The following is a 15,308-nucleotide window of genomic DNA, read 5'->3' on the forward strand; positions in this document are numbered from 1 at the left end:
ATGAGATTGTAAGTCCTCCAGGGAAGACACTGTGTCTTAGGGCTAAAAGACAAAAATCTGGGATATGAGGGATGGTATTGAGAATCAATTGTACCTGCTTAAAAAAAAAAAACAAAAAAAAACAAAAAACAGGGGCTCCTGGGTGGCTCAGTTGTTAAGCATCTGCTTTGGCTCAGGGCGTGATCCCGGCATTCTGGGATTGAGCCCCACATCAGGCTCCACTGTTGGAAGCCTGCTTCTTCCTCTTCCACTCCCCCTGCTTGTGTTTCCTCTCTCGCTGGCTGTCTCTGTCTCTGTCAAATAAATAAATAAATAAAATCTTCAAAAAAACAAAATAAACCAAAAAAACCCTCATATCCCAAATGAAAATATATGTGATAGTCTTGTGGTTGGTTACCTCTAATAGGATGACCAGGAGTGGAAATGAGTCTTAGAAACCATATCTTGTTAGGGGACACTGTATAGGGTGAGCCCTGAATGTGAATTCAGGAGCCTCAAATTCTAGTTACTTTCCTGACTCCTATGCTTGGCTTATCACTTCCGTTTCCAGGCTTCCTTGCTTCCCCCTGTAAAATAGGTTTGCTTTATGACAGTACTACTCAAAGGATGGTCCCTGGACCTATGGACCATACCCCAGACCCATTGAATTAGAGTCCCTGGACCTATGGACTATACCCCAGACCCATTGAATTAGAATCTCTAGTTGTACCTCTTTTTACAAAAATCACATTTTACAATATATATATTTATATTTTATATATTATATTATAATATATATATATATTTAATTTGTTAATCACATCCTAATAGAACTGGGAGGAAATAAAGAATCTATCAGGGTAAGGCCCAGAGTCTGTGTTTTAATAAATCCTCCAGGTGATTTCTACTAAAATGTGAGAAACATGATCTAGACCAATGGTTCTTAAGCTAAATACTCTGGATAGATTCGTGGAAGGACTCCAGGGCTTCTACAATTCACTGAAATTTTATGAAAATTTCTTTATGACTATCTCTGAAGTCCCCTTGCAGTCCCAGAATGCCGTAATCCTCTGTGTTCTCCAGGGCACTTGCATAGAGCAGAGCTGGTAGACTGCAAGTTGACAGGTAGTTTCAGATATGTTTTTGCTCAGCTTGCTCAGTGTTTTTACCAAAATGAAGACATTTTCAAATCAGGAATTTTATGTAAAACTCCAGATCCAAATATTTTCCTGAAAAAATTGCAAGAGGTGGCAACTCTTGATTTTCATTTCCAATTTGTAGCGATTATCTGGGGCTGATGAATGATGGTCCAATTAACTCAGGGCGTGCTCCCTCCAGCTCTCCAGTCTCCCCCCATCCCAATTAGTCTCAACCAAGTTAGAGGAGAAGTAGCCCATTACACTTGTGGCTGCACTGGTGGTTTTTTTTTTTTTTTTTGTAGACAAAAAAAATAATTCCTTTTTTCTAATAATTATATTTAGATACAAAAATATTGTCAGTACACTTGGTTGACTTCCTCCATTTAATGGGTTAACTAGGGAGTTTCGAACATGTGACATAGAGCTTCTTCCATAGTAGGTCCTCAATAATGGTTGTTTGAAAGGATTATCAAAGTGGAGCTTTGCCCAATTCTGTTCTAGTTACGCTGTCCAGAATTTGGGCTTTTTACTGTTCCAGGGGTGTATCAGTTTCTTAAGGCTCCTGTAACAAATTTGGTAGCTTAAAACAACAGCCATTGTATTCTTTCACATTTCTGCAGGCTAACAGTCCAAAATCAAGGTGTAGGCAGGGTTGGCTCCTTCTGCAGCCTTTGAGGGAGAGCTGGCTTCCTGCTTCTCTCCTAACTTCTGGTGGCTGTCAGCAATCCTTGGTATTTTCTTTGGCTCATGCACACGTTACTCCAAACTCATCTTCACATGGCTTTCTCCCTGTGTCTTTGTCTTCTCTTTTTCTGTCTCCTACAAGGACACTCAGCATTGGATTTAGGGCCCACCCTAAATCCAGGATGATCTCATCTCGAGATCCTTAATGACATCTGCAAAGATTCCATTTCCACATAAGGCCATGTTCACAGGAACTGGCATTAAAACTTGAACTTCGCTTTTTGGGGTCACTCAAATGTCTTGCCATTTTCAAACCATCGAAGCAATTTCTGCTCCATCTTTCCAACTGCCTCTTTCTGTCTTTGGGTTAGAGATACTACGTGGCGAGTTCTCGGCAGATTCGACGGTTGGCAGGAGCATCCCGCTCTCCTATCATTTCACACTTTAGCGAGACTTTATCAGGAGTGTCCACTATCCGGGCATTTGGGCACGAACAGAGGTTCATCCAGCAAAACAGAGAGGTGGTGAATGAGAACTTGGTCTGTTTCTACAATAACGTAATTTCAAACAGGTAAGTCATATCCATATACCTACTTCAAGACCAGTCTCTTTTTAGATGTCTTGTGCACTACCTTTTTTTTTTTTTTATTATATTATGTTAGTCACCATACAGTACATCCCCGGTTTCCGATGTAAAGCTCAATGATTCATTAGTTGCATATAACACCCAGTGCACCATGCAATACGTGCCCTCCTTACTACCCATCACCGGTCTATCCCATTCCCCCACCCCCCTCCCCTCTGAGGCCCTCAGTTTGTTTCTCATAGTCCATAGTCTCTCATGTTTCATTCCCCCTTCTGATTACCCCCCCTTTCTTTATCCCTTTCTTCCCCTACCGATCTTCCTAGTTCTTATGTTCCATAGATGAGAGAAATCATATGATAGTTGTCTTTCTCTGCTTGACTTATTTCACTTAGCATTATCTCCTCCAGTGCTGTCCATGTTGCAGCAAATGTTGAGAATTCGTTCTTTCTGATAGCTGAGTAATATTCCATTGTATATATGGACCACAACTTCTTAATCCAGTCATCTGTTGAAGGGCATCTCGGCTCCTTCCACGATTTAGCTATTGTGGACATTGCTGCTATGAACATTGGGGTGCATATGGCCCTTCTCTTCACTACGTCTGTATCTTTGGGGTAAACACCCAGTAGTGCAATGGCTGGATCATAGGGTAGCTCAATTTTTAACTTTTTAAGGGACCTCCACACTGTTTTCCAGAGTGGCTGTACCAACTTGCATTCCCACCAACAATGTAGGAGGGATCCCCTTTCTCCACATCCTCTCCAGCAATTGTTGTTTCTTGCCTTGTCTATTTTTGCCATTCGTGCACTACCTTTTAAACAGAAAGCGTGTTCTGTGATGGCATTTCATCAAATTATTTTAAAAAAGAAGAAAGCCTTAAATATTTCTAATATTTAATATACATTTAAGTTAAAATGCATCTATTTATATTCAAATAAAAACTACATGCTACTTTACATGAAAATAAGGTCCCAAGGTTTTTTTTTTTTAATATTTGTTTATTTGAGAGAGACAGAGAGAGAGAGACAGAGAGCGAATGAGGAGAGGGTCAGAAGGAGAGAATCTTTAAGCTGAGCACGGAGCCCGATGTGGGGCTCAATCCCATGACCCATGAGATCATGACCTGAGCCAAAACCAAGAGCTGGGTTCTTAATCGACTGACCCACCCAGGCGCCCCAGGTCCCAAGTTTTTGAAGGTTATATAGATGCTATTAGAATTTCTCATAATATGACTCTATGTTATATTTTGTATTTGTAGAATATATTTTATTTGCATACAATAATTTATATTTTAAATTTGAGGTCATTGTTTCACATAAAGGAGAAAAATGAAATATTAAATGGTAGCCGGGTACATTTTAGCTTTTGGAGACTAATTTTATTATATAAAAAGGATACGTAATCAGAAAGGTGATTGATTTTCCAGTAAGATTTTAAAACATGACGCATTGTTTTAGCTGGTGTTCTTTTGTGATTTTTAATTCTAAGTTTTAAAGCAAAGTTCTGCAAAAGTAAAGTGTGTTTTTATGCAGAGGAATCCTGTAATCTGTTGTCACTGCAATGATCCTATTATGACTGAGTTCTAAGTAAGTGAGGAAAAAAAGCAAGCAGCTATTGATGTTTACATTTTCATTTCCCAGAGGAGAGTTCATACTAAGTGCACCCAAATTTTTGCATCTCAGCTGAGGAATGTTTTCCATTATTACAGGTGGCTGTCTGTTAGACTCGAATTCCTTGGCAACTTAATGGTATTCTTTGCTGCCCTGCTTGCTGTGCTGGCTGCCAATTCTATAGAGTCAGCAATAGTTGGTTTGTCCATATCCTATGCCCTAAATGTAAGTACTAATGATTCTGTGGTAGTTGATGTGTTTATAATCCAATTAATTAAACTCTCTTCTCCTTTGCCTGTCTGAATTATAGATTGTATTAACGAAGTAATGAGAAACAAATCAGGATCACCCTGGAGGCTCATTTCTTCCTCCTTGCTACTAGCAGGAGGCTGGCTCAGCAATTCTAAGTTAGCTCACAGAAAGAACAGGCTGAGTGCTAGAAGTCTCAGAAATTCCTGGGGTTGCCTAGTTACCTAGAAGTTTCCTCTTCTCCTCTCCTTTAGATGTATAGAATGTAACAGTGGTAGGGCCTCTTTCCTCTTTCCATGGCCTGTCCTTCCAGTTTGCCCAGCCTAACCAAGGAGATAATCCAAACTCTGGGGAGAATATATGCTCTGCTTCTTCTTTCCTTGTAAGTTTTTCCCTAATAAGCCTTATTTTATATTACACTGAAAAGCACCCATGGTATGAGTGTGTTTATGCCCTTTTTGTAAAGTAGAATATTCCTTAAACTACTAAAAATAATTCACGTTACTTAGAAGATAAGTCTAGATGATTTGAGTACCTACCCTTCATCCCTTATCCAAAATCCAAATTGCATTTCAGAAATCAGAATTAAAAAAAAAAAAAAGAAATCAGAATTTAGGCTTGTAGGGAAATATGATACACATACCGGAGTCAAGGTCTGGGGCTGAACCCCATAATCAAACTACTTGTTCTGCAGTGGAATGTGTGAAAGTTTACCCTAGGTGGGTTAAATAAAGACTCTAAAGAGCCCCATATCAGTTCTCAAGTCAGGTTGGCCATCAAATGATTTGGCACCAAACTTGAGAAAAAACTGAATTGGCAGAGTTTTTTGACTTTTAGAATAAGTTTTGAATTACAACCTATATATGTGGGTATGGTGAGAAGAAAGTATTAAAAAAAAAAAGAAGAAGAGACAAGAGTGGTCAAAACTTAGGACAATCCTCTCTCCGATGAAAGATAGTGAGGAATGCCAAAGGTAATATTGTGCACAACTTTTTTCTCACTTGGGATGTTCCTTTCTTCCTTTCTTTCTTTCTTTCTTTCTTTCTTTCTTTCTTTCTTTCTTTCTTTCTTTCTTTCTTTCAGATTTTATTTATTTATTTGAGAGAGCGAGAGAGAGAAAGCACAAGGGGGGGGTCAGAGGGAGAAGCAGACTCCCTGCTGAGCAGGGAGCCCAATGCGGGACTCGATCCTGGGACTCCAGGATCGTGAGCTGAGCCTAAGGCAGATGCTTAAGCGACTGAGCCACCCAGGCACCCCGGGGTGTGCATTTCTTGAAGCAGATCCCATAATACTGGTGTTCATCATTCCTTACACCAAATGGGGACTCCTTCAACATATGTTGAACTATATCTTCTGCCAAAAAACCATTATTCATGATATGAATGAATTTAGTATACTTAAACACTTGTGTGTTTATGTATAAATATGCTTACTTCTAAAGTTGTTAAATACTCAAAAGAGAGAATGTATATGAAAACCATGAAGAGTGAAACTTTATAAAGTACTGTTAACATTATGTATAAGACTAAAGAACCATTCATGAAGCTTGGGTTTTTTCCTCCAGATTACTCAATCTCTGAATTTTTGGGTGAGGAAAGCTTGTGAAATTGAAACCAATGCAGTTTCCATTGAAAGAGTTTGTGAATATGAAAATATGGATAAAGAGGTAAGCACTCCTAAATAACCAATAGATAGATGCAGGATTAAGGTATTTTAATGCACCTTGAATTGACATTTAAAAAAAATAAATTTTAAACAAAACCTGCTTTTCCAAATTCGTGTTGTAATATTCAGCATTTCAATGAAATTAAAACCCAATCTACTGTTAAATACACCATTATTTTATATATCACTAAAATAGAAAAAATACGAGTCTCCTAAATTGCGATAGTACATAAATTATAAGATACGTTATGTTGTAAAGATTAACTATGATTACTTGTTTTTAGAAGGCATAATGATTTGTCCTCTACCAATGTAGAGTAAAATATGCAACCTAAGATTATAACTTTGTGAGGAATTTACGTTGTGAAAAGTGTCTTAGTATAGTCATGTCATAATTAAAGTCTGTGCAATTTTTAAATTAACTACATCTTTATTCTTAATACCTTCTGCTCCGTTTACTAATCATTAAAAATCTCTGTGGATGGGAAGGAGGAGGAGAATAAATCAGTCTGTTTTGTTCCCTTTAATTAATTATAATTCAGAAAGGAAAAGAGTTAGATTATTGACAGAGTATAATATTTGAGTTATCTGCATATTTTGCTCATCTGGGTTACTTCTACCCCCCAGTTCCATGAATTAACAAGACAGATGTTAAAGTTGACTTGAATTTCTGTATCTTCTTCAGTCCGCCTTGTAAAGGTATCTAAATCATGAAATGTTCCTCTTTTGCTGATGACTCTCAGAAAGAGATGTCCCTCCTTCAAATAGAAAACCTGAGTTTCCGCTTATATTTTTGGTGGTATCTGTTCATGTCTTCTGTCAGACTTTGCTCCATTAACCACTTCTTGAATTTCTACATCTCTGCACCCTGACCCCCTTGCCCCTCTCAACCTATATATATGCTAAAATATTATCTTCATCCTCCATCTCCTACCTAAATTTTGAATCTTCCCCTAGATTCTTCCCCAGGTCTTATCTTCCTTTTTCACACAAATTTCATGGAAGATTAATCTACCTTTACAACCCCCAATTATCAGTATTCAGTTTGCTCAGTCTATTACCATGTGGTGACCACTATATAATTTTATTGTTTTCTCTATTTTCTAGTTTTTTGTATACTTTGTATACTATACTTTTGTATATAAACTTCTTGTTTATGTATGTATAAATTTTTAACATATATTCTTTTCATATTGGAAAAAAATGAAATATGTAAAACACATACACCCATACTTTTTTTTTTTTTTAAATCAACTTCAGGGTGCCTGGGGGCTCAGTCGTTAAGCGTCTGCTTTCAGCTAAGGTCATGATCCTAGGGTCCTGGGATTGAGCCCTACACCCGGCTCCCTGCTCAGCAGGAAGCCTGCTTCTCTTTCTCCCTCTTCCTCTCCCTCTCCCCCTGCTTGTGTTCCCTCTCTCGCTGTCTCTCTCTGTCAAATAAATAAATAAAATCTTTAAAAAAAATCATCTTTATGTAATTTGATGCCGATGTGACACATATTGTTAAAAAAACTCTTGACTTGGAAGAAGTAAATTGTTCAGATAATTCTGTTTACCCTCCTGTAACCCCATTTCTCTGTACCTATGTACAAAAGAATTCTCTGACAGAGCCTATTCTTTTCTCATTCTCTTTTGGACTCTCTCTGAACAGGCTTTAAATCCCACCATTCCACTGAACCTGCCCTTGTCAAGATCACCAGTGGTCTCCGTTCAGTCCTCACTTGACCTGATCCATCCTCTGACACTGGTGATCACTCCCTCTGATGAAAACATTTCACCTCGCTGCCCAAACACCACACTCTTTTGCCTCCTGCTGTTCCTCCAACATCCCAGGCAGGCCCTTGTCTCAGGACCTCAGCATGTGCAGTTAATCATCTGCCTGGAATCCACATGGCTTGTTCTCGTATCATATCCAACCAAGACTTCCCTATCCACCCTACTTAAAATTACACCGTCAGCACTAACCTTGCCTATCTCCCATCTTCCGAAGCTTTATCACTATCTAACATTTTACATATGCTGTGTGGTTCTGTCTCTCTCTGACATCCTGTATGCTCTGTAGGGACAAGAATTTATATCTGTTTTGCTCACTAATGAATCTTCATCAATTGAAGCCCTGACTAGCATAGTAAATACTCAGTATTTGGGCAAGGAATGAATGACAAACTGTCCTCATCTCAGCTAAAATTTCAAGCAGGTTACCTTCAGCAACTTTGTAGAGTTTTAGAAGATTCTTCTTAATAATTGTATAGAAGATGGGAAGCCTTGTTACATCCAAAAACTTATTTCTAAGCTTTTCTTGTAACTAGATGAGAAGTTTTATATTGGTAATATTTAATTATTTTCAGGAGGTCATAATATCCATGAATGTTTTCTATCACTTTTGTTTATATTCATGATTTTTTTTGGTGATTATTATAATATTTCTTTGTTTTAAGGCACCCTGGATAATGTCTAAAAGGCCTCCATCACAATGGCCTGATAAAGGGATAGTGGAATTTATTAATTATCAGGCTCGATACCGAGATGATCTTGGTTTAGCATTACAAGATATCACTTTCCAGACTCATGGTGAAGAGAAGGTACCATACATATTTCATAAGTTTGACTTTCCCTTTTATCTGAATTCATTCATTGTAAGGTCAAACTATGATATGGTATTGAATGTAAGATGGTCATTGTTCAAATTTCATATAAAAGTTATAAACTCATGTGGTTGGTGTGTACAGAAAAAGGTTTTCCTCTTTAAAAAAAGTATTTTTAAATTGTGCATACTATATTATGAAGTATAATTTTAGTATACTTTATTTTTTCAGCTTTATTGAGTTATAATTAACAAGTAAATATTGCATATATTTAAAGTGTACAACGTGATGGCTTGCTATATATACATATATATGGGTGTATGTGTGTGTGTATATTTATATATATATATATATATATATATATATATATATATATATAAAAGATAACCACAATCAAATTAACACATCCATCACTTCACATAGTTACAAGGTTTTTTGTTTTTGTTTTGTTTTAATTTTTTTTGGATGTGGTAGGAACACTGAAGATCAGCTATCTAAGCAAATTTCAAGTATATAATACAGTACTATTAACTATAGTCACCTCACTGTACTTTAGATCCCCAGAACACATTCTTCTTATTTATCTGAAAGTTCATTTCCTTTGACCAGCATCTTCCCATTCTCCCCACCCCTCAGTCCCTGGTAACCACCGTTTACTCTGTGCTTTTGAGTTTGACTTTTTTAGATTCTGAATATAAGGAAGATCTTACAGTATTTATCTTTCTTCATCTGGTTTATTCCACTTAGCATAATGTCCACCAGGGTCATCGATGTTGTCACAAATGGCAGGATTTCCATCCTTTTTATGGCTGAATCATTCTGGTGTATATGTATATATGTATACATTTTCATTATCCATTCTTCTATGGACAGACACTTTGGTTGTTTCCACATCCTGGCTATCGTGAATATGAACACGGGAGTGCAGATTTCTCTTCAGGATACTAATTTCATTTCCTTTGGATATATACCCAGTAGTAGTATACTTTATTTTTACTTCCTCTATTAAGTAAAGAGCAATTGTTTTATTAGACAATAAAATCAAGTTACCTAAAATACAGTAAATCCAAAGGAGAGAATATTTGTGTAGTCATTGACATCATGTTTTCCAGGATTATTAGTGAGAAGAGAAAATACTTGAGATGTAATATGATTACTAAAAGCTATATATGAAACTGTTTATAGTGTATCAGTTTTCTGTTTTAAAAAAGCAGACAGGTAGACTACGTTAGCAAAAATCCTAGAACGGTTGTAAAACATAAATTGTGGTTCTCTTCAGGTGACGGGATTATAAATAATTTCTACTACTATAGTTTTTTCCGCATTTTCCAGAATGTCTTATGAAAACATATTATTTCCTTAGAAAGATTTTACAAGAAAATAAAAGTAAAAAATGAGGAAAAAAATTGACAACAATGTCCCACTTTTCTTTCTTAAAGACCTGGCTTTTATATATAAACCCCAAACATCTCTTTTTCTAACCCTCTGAACCATGTCCACTGTAGTAATACCAAGGACAAAAAATGTCTTTGGAACAAAGAAAGTCATTGTGGAATTTTAATTCTCCCATTTAATTCAACAGATTCTTGATATTTCTAGTATAGTATGTCAGATTTAAGATTTAAGATCTTTTATGAGAACAAATCAGCCCCCTTAAAGTTTTCTGTGCCTAATGTTCCCATTAAAACTGAGACACAAATCAACACCCAGAGGGATTGCTTTAATCCTCATGGTCAAAGGAATATGTGCAATCACTTGATATTTATGACAAATTGATTATTTTGTCCAGGAATCCAAGATCCTCAGATGTTACCCATAGCCGTCCTCAATAGTTTTAATGCCAGAGTTGTTTTGATACACCAAGGAAATTTGTAGACATTCCTTTGGATTTTCTATCCTTCTGGCAAAGGGTTCCTTCCCCTTTGTTTGTTTGTTTGTTTTATTTGGGGAAGGAGGGTAGAGAAGCCTCATTTTGAAAGTCCCAAGAAAACCACCCCATTATCAGTCATCTTTGGCCACATTCTGAATAGCTAGTCTCAGGACGGTTCAGGAGTGATCTGCTCTTCTTGGTGCTGCTGGTATTCTCTAGTCAGGTGGTTATTAAATTACTCAAAGGTAGAGAAAACTCACATACTAACCTGAGCCTTTCCAGTGAGTAATGGGTGTTTGGATAAAGACTGATCCTTAGAAGTCACATTACATCTTCCATGCCAGGCAGGGTTGTTCTGTTTGGCAAAATTCAATCCCGCTGACCTGACACCTAATGTATTTGGTGTCAGTGCAAAGGCCCCAGTCCCTTACAAAAAGCACAGCGCAAATGCTTTATGATCATTTCATTACAGATTGGAATTGTGGGACGGACTGGAGCAGGCAAATCAACACTTTCAAATTGTCTATTTAGAATTGTGGAAAGATCAGGAGGCAAAATTATTATCGATGGTATTGACATATCAACTATTGGACTTCATGACCTTCGGGGCAAACTTAATATTATTCCACAGGTAAAGCCTGCTTTGTCAGTAGACTTTCTTAACTCCCTTTAGGTGATCTTTTTTTTTTTCTTTAAATGTCTTCCTTCCAAGCAACTAAATTCATTTTTAGAAGCCAGAGCATTTAAATGTGTTATGAAAAATCACTACATAACTGAATCCTATTAAACACTCTTACTCTAAAACTAGTCTTTCTAAATGCATTTATCCATTTGAAAAACTGGTATGTTGCTTTACAAGTTTCCTTCATAATAGTAAATGCAAATAAAATTTGAATGAAGAGATCAGACTGAAATGCATTGGTATTTTTTGGAAGAAAAAAATTACTGAGGCTTTTGCCTAATTGGTAGAACGAGTGTAGAATTTTGCCCCTTTGATTTGAAGTTTAAAAACATTTTAAAAGATGAAAAGAACAATAATTCAGTTAGATCATTTTTTCAAGTCCTTTGATTTGTCTGTCTGTGGCATCAAAGGAACCTGATCATTAACAAATATGCAAATTGGCTCAAGAATATTTATCTACAGTCAAAGATGACTTGTTCAGTTGAGTTTGAGAGATTTAAGCTGAGCATTTATGAGATATCTTTGTATTACCTTCTAAAAATATCTTAAAATATAATCTCTTTTCAATATTGTTTAGAAATATACTTTTATTCATGAATTTACTTCAAAAGCAAATTTGAATGGAATTCTGGCAGAGAAAAAATTTAATGAAGAAAAGAGATATTAGTCATTCCTCTCTTATAAGCAAATACAGGTGTAGTAAAATACAGTTTCACCAGGCATGTTGGTATATTGGAAAGAGCGTGGACTTGTCCTATTCAAATTCTAGTCAACCACTTACCTTCTGTGTGGCTTTGAACAAGAGCTCTTTGGACCCGAGCTGACCCTCCAGTTCAGTCTCTGGGAAATGGGGATATTGACTTCCATCTTTCTGAGTTGGTATGCTGATTGATAATATTATATACATACTATAGTTTGCATTTATTCTATTCTATGTTATTGTCTCTGACTAAATGGTAGCTATCATCATCATTATTATTGTAATTGGTGTTGACATTGTTAATGAGAAGGAGAAAGATGATCAGGAAATGTATAATGATTTAATTCACTTACAGCTTATCCTGATTCTCTTCTGCTTTTGTTTTCAATATAAAATGAATTTTATAACTATTTAGGTTTGATTGTTTTGCATTTTCTTTATTTTCTGAATCTGATTTTTAAAAAATGTGTATGTGCCTCATGTGACAGTAAGATTACTGGTGACAATTTTGTCCTCTAGGATCCTGTTTTATTTTCGGGTACCCTTCAAATGAACCTGGATCCCTTAGACAAGTATTCTGACAGCGAGCTGTGGGAAGTGCTAGAACTGTGTCACTTAAAAGAGTTTGTGCAGTCCCTTCCCAAGAAGCTGCTTCATGAGATTTCAGAGGGAGGTGAAAACCTCAGGTAAGCTGCTAAGAGCACAGCTTGGCCAAGTTACTCATTCCAAGGCTCCTTAGAAACTCTGAGTTAGACTCAAAGAGAAGTTGCTCCTGAATCACCCAGGACCTCCTTTGGTCTGTGCAAAGCACACGATCGCTGATTCCTTCTAGGGAAGAGGGACAAGGAATATAATGGTAACCACTGGCTGGGAAACCGCTGGTGAAGGAAAGAAAGGGGGAAAAAGGAACAATACAGTATGAAAAGTCACTATTTAATTGACTCTTCTTTTGTAAAGACTCCTATTTGAATAGCTTTCTTCCTTAAGAATGTAATAAATGGCTCCTTTTTCCTTCGTGGCTGTTTGATACCCAATGACAGTCCCTTTCACGTGACCAGAGACCCAAGGAAAGTGAGCTAGATCCCCTCAAGCCCTGCACTGCGTGACTCGGTCTCTCTGACTGCTCTCCCTATCTCTCTCCGTTTCTGCCGCATTGGCCTCCTTGCTGTTTCATGAATATGCCAGGCCAGCTCTTGCCTGCCTCAGGGATTTGGCATCTGCTGTTCCCTTTGTCAAGAAGAAGTTTCCACTGGAAATCTGCATGGCTCACTCTCCCCTTCCTAAGGGTCTTGAATTTAAAGGCAACACCCTCAGTCCACTGAGGGTTTCTTTGGCAGGCCCATCTAAAATGTCCACCCCACGCCCACACTCTATGCCCTCCCCTTCTGTGTGCTTGAATTCTTCTTATTACTATGCATTTTACTCACATATCATGTTTATTTTTTTCTGTCTTCCCACGACAATGTAAACTCCACGTAGAGATTTTTGTCCCTTTTGACAAAATAAATATTTCTTGAGTAAAAGAATGAATGAAAGTGTGGCTTAGAAAGAGAGTGAGTAGTGATATAATCAGAATTTGAGAACAGGAAGTGTGTAACCATAGAGGCCACTGTAGAAATTATTTTACTATTTTTTTTAACAGCGTTGGACAAAGGCAGCTTGTCTGTCTTGCTCGTGCTTTGCTTCGAAAAACAAAAATCCTCATTTTGGATGAGGCAACAGCCTCCATTGATTTTGAGACTGATAATTTGGTGCAGACCACAATCAGGAAAGAGTTCTCTGACTGCACCATCCTGACGATTGCTCATAGACTGCACTCTATCATCGATTCAGATAGGTAAGCTTTATTTGGTTTCAGAAATAAAACACATCTATGTATCTCTCTACAGTGATAGCCACTGAATATACCAAACATACTAATTGCCGCTAATAAAGGATTGTATCCATGCTGACAGATAGAAAATTTTCCTGAATAGTAGGAAACATATTTTCCAAACAATTAGAAGAATATGTTAATGCTAAAAAAATATTAGAAAACTGGATATACTTCTTGAGTTCAATAGTACCCATATTTTGTAGTGACATAACTCACATGGTAATCTACGTTTTACATCAGCAAGAAAAATAAAGATAAACCGGAAAACTGATTTAGGTTACCTGACTGGATTCTTTTTGCATTGCAGGGTACTTGTTCTAGACTCTGGAAGGATTACAGAATTTGAAACACCACAGAATTTGATATGCCAGAAAGGACTTTTCTTTCAAATGCTAACAGAAGCTGGAATAACACAAGACTCAGTGACAAAATAATAAGTACTTTTAGCTATAGATTGATTATACTGAATAAAAAATAGATTAATATCTTTAAAAATAACAATGGGGAGAACTGCACAAAGGCAGGCCTCTGGCTACATGTTGGCATAAATACCAAAAAGCATCAGTGTTCCAACTATCCTGGGCTGCACCCAGTCTTCTCTCTTTCACTCATGCCTTCTGGAATATCTATCTGCCTTCTCCGTATTGCCCAAAGTGCTACGTGCCATGTATCCTTTAAGTCTCTGACTTCGTTCAGGGGTCACCTTCTCCGTGAAGTGTCCCTTGATTTCTCCTCTGCTCTCCAGTCCGATCTAGTTATCCCTTTCTGTACTCTCACCATCCCCGTGTGCATACAGGTTTCATGGCAGGGACCATAGTCTATTGTCATTATTTTAGTCTGCCTTCCCATTAAAGCTACTTGAAGGCAAGTAGCCAGTGTCGGTCATCTTTGTACGTTAAGTTCCTAGCATAGTGATTTTCATCTAGTTGATACCCAGCCAATGTTTGAAGAATTAACGACGTAGCATTTTTGAGTAATATAATACAGGGATTTATAGACAGACATAATATGTGTTGAGCCACTGTACAGTATATAAAATGATGGGGGAATCACAGAAAAAATCTTAGGAGTACTCAGTAGCTTTTTGGAAATTGTGATTATATATTAACTGAATTTTGTGGTGTACTTCATTTAAAAATAATATTTTATAATATTTTTTACTATTGACTTTGAGTAAAAAACAATACTTTCTATGCAACATTCTTTTTTGGGCTGGATTAACCTCTATGACTTATGTATCAGATAGTATGCATTCACAAGAAGATTCTTGACTTGCAATACTAATCATATTTTGAAGGACTTTTTAATTGAGTAGTTTTATGTAATAGAAGCAATATTATTTCTTGAATTGCCCTTCAAATTTTAGGTGTTCAAATTTTAATGCTATTTTCCTCTTAAGATGGTCTTAATAAAATATTTTAACATGTTCTTGAAGACCTAGCAACTATTTCTTTTATTTACCTTTTCTCCTTCCTGTGCACAACCACGTACGACCTCGCTTCATCCCCTACAGGTATTTATGAAAAGTTGCCTTAGGTTATAAAACCTTATATTATCTAAAGCCTCCTGCCATTAGAACGTAAGCCACTAGAAGTGTTATCCTGTCTTTACAGTCCCTGAAGTGCCCATCAGTGTTTTGCACTCAGTAAACAATGAATAAATATCTGTTGAATTCCATTAAGA

The 15,308-nt window shown here is 36.9% G+C and overlaps 1 protein-coding gene across 1 annotated transcript in view; it reads left to right on the forward strand.

Moving 5' to 3' along the window:
• LOC123784154 (multidrug resistance-associated protein 1-like) overlaps positions 1 to 15,059 on the forward strand; it is an 85,945-nt gene extending 70,886 nt beyond the window's left edge. The window contains exons 21-28 of the mRNA XM_045785441.2: positions 2,174 to 2,373; positions 4,097 to 4,223; positions 5,812 to 5,913; positions 8,351 to 8,494; positions 10,840 to 10,998; positions 12,269 to 12,435; positions 13,392 to 13,586; positions 13,933 to 15,059. Of these exons, the coding sequence (XP_045641397.2) occupies positions 2,174 to 2,373; positions 4,097 to 4,223; positions 5,812 to 5,913; positions 8,351 to 8,494; positions 10,840 to 10,998; positions 12,269 to 12,435; positions 13,392 to 13,586; positions 13,933 to 14,059 (1,221 nt within the window). The 3' untranslated portion in view covers positions 14,060 to 15,059. The remainder of the gene's footprint in view (positions 1 to 2,173; positions 2,374 to 4,096; positions 4,224 to 5,811; positions 5,914 to 8,350; positions 8,495 to 10,839; positions 10,999 to 12,268; positions 12,436 to 13,391; positions 13,587 to 13,932) is intronic.
• Positions 15,060 to 15,308: the final 249 nt, after the last annotated feature.

This window comes from Ursus americanus, chromosome 4, assembly GCF_024610735.1.
Source record: "Ursus americanus isolate L20-20 chromosome 4, mUrsAme1.1.p, whole genome shotgun sequence".
Taxonomy (NCBI): Eukaryota; Metazoa; Chordata; class Mammalia; order Carnivora; family Ursidae; genus Ursus; species Ursus americanus.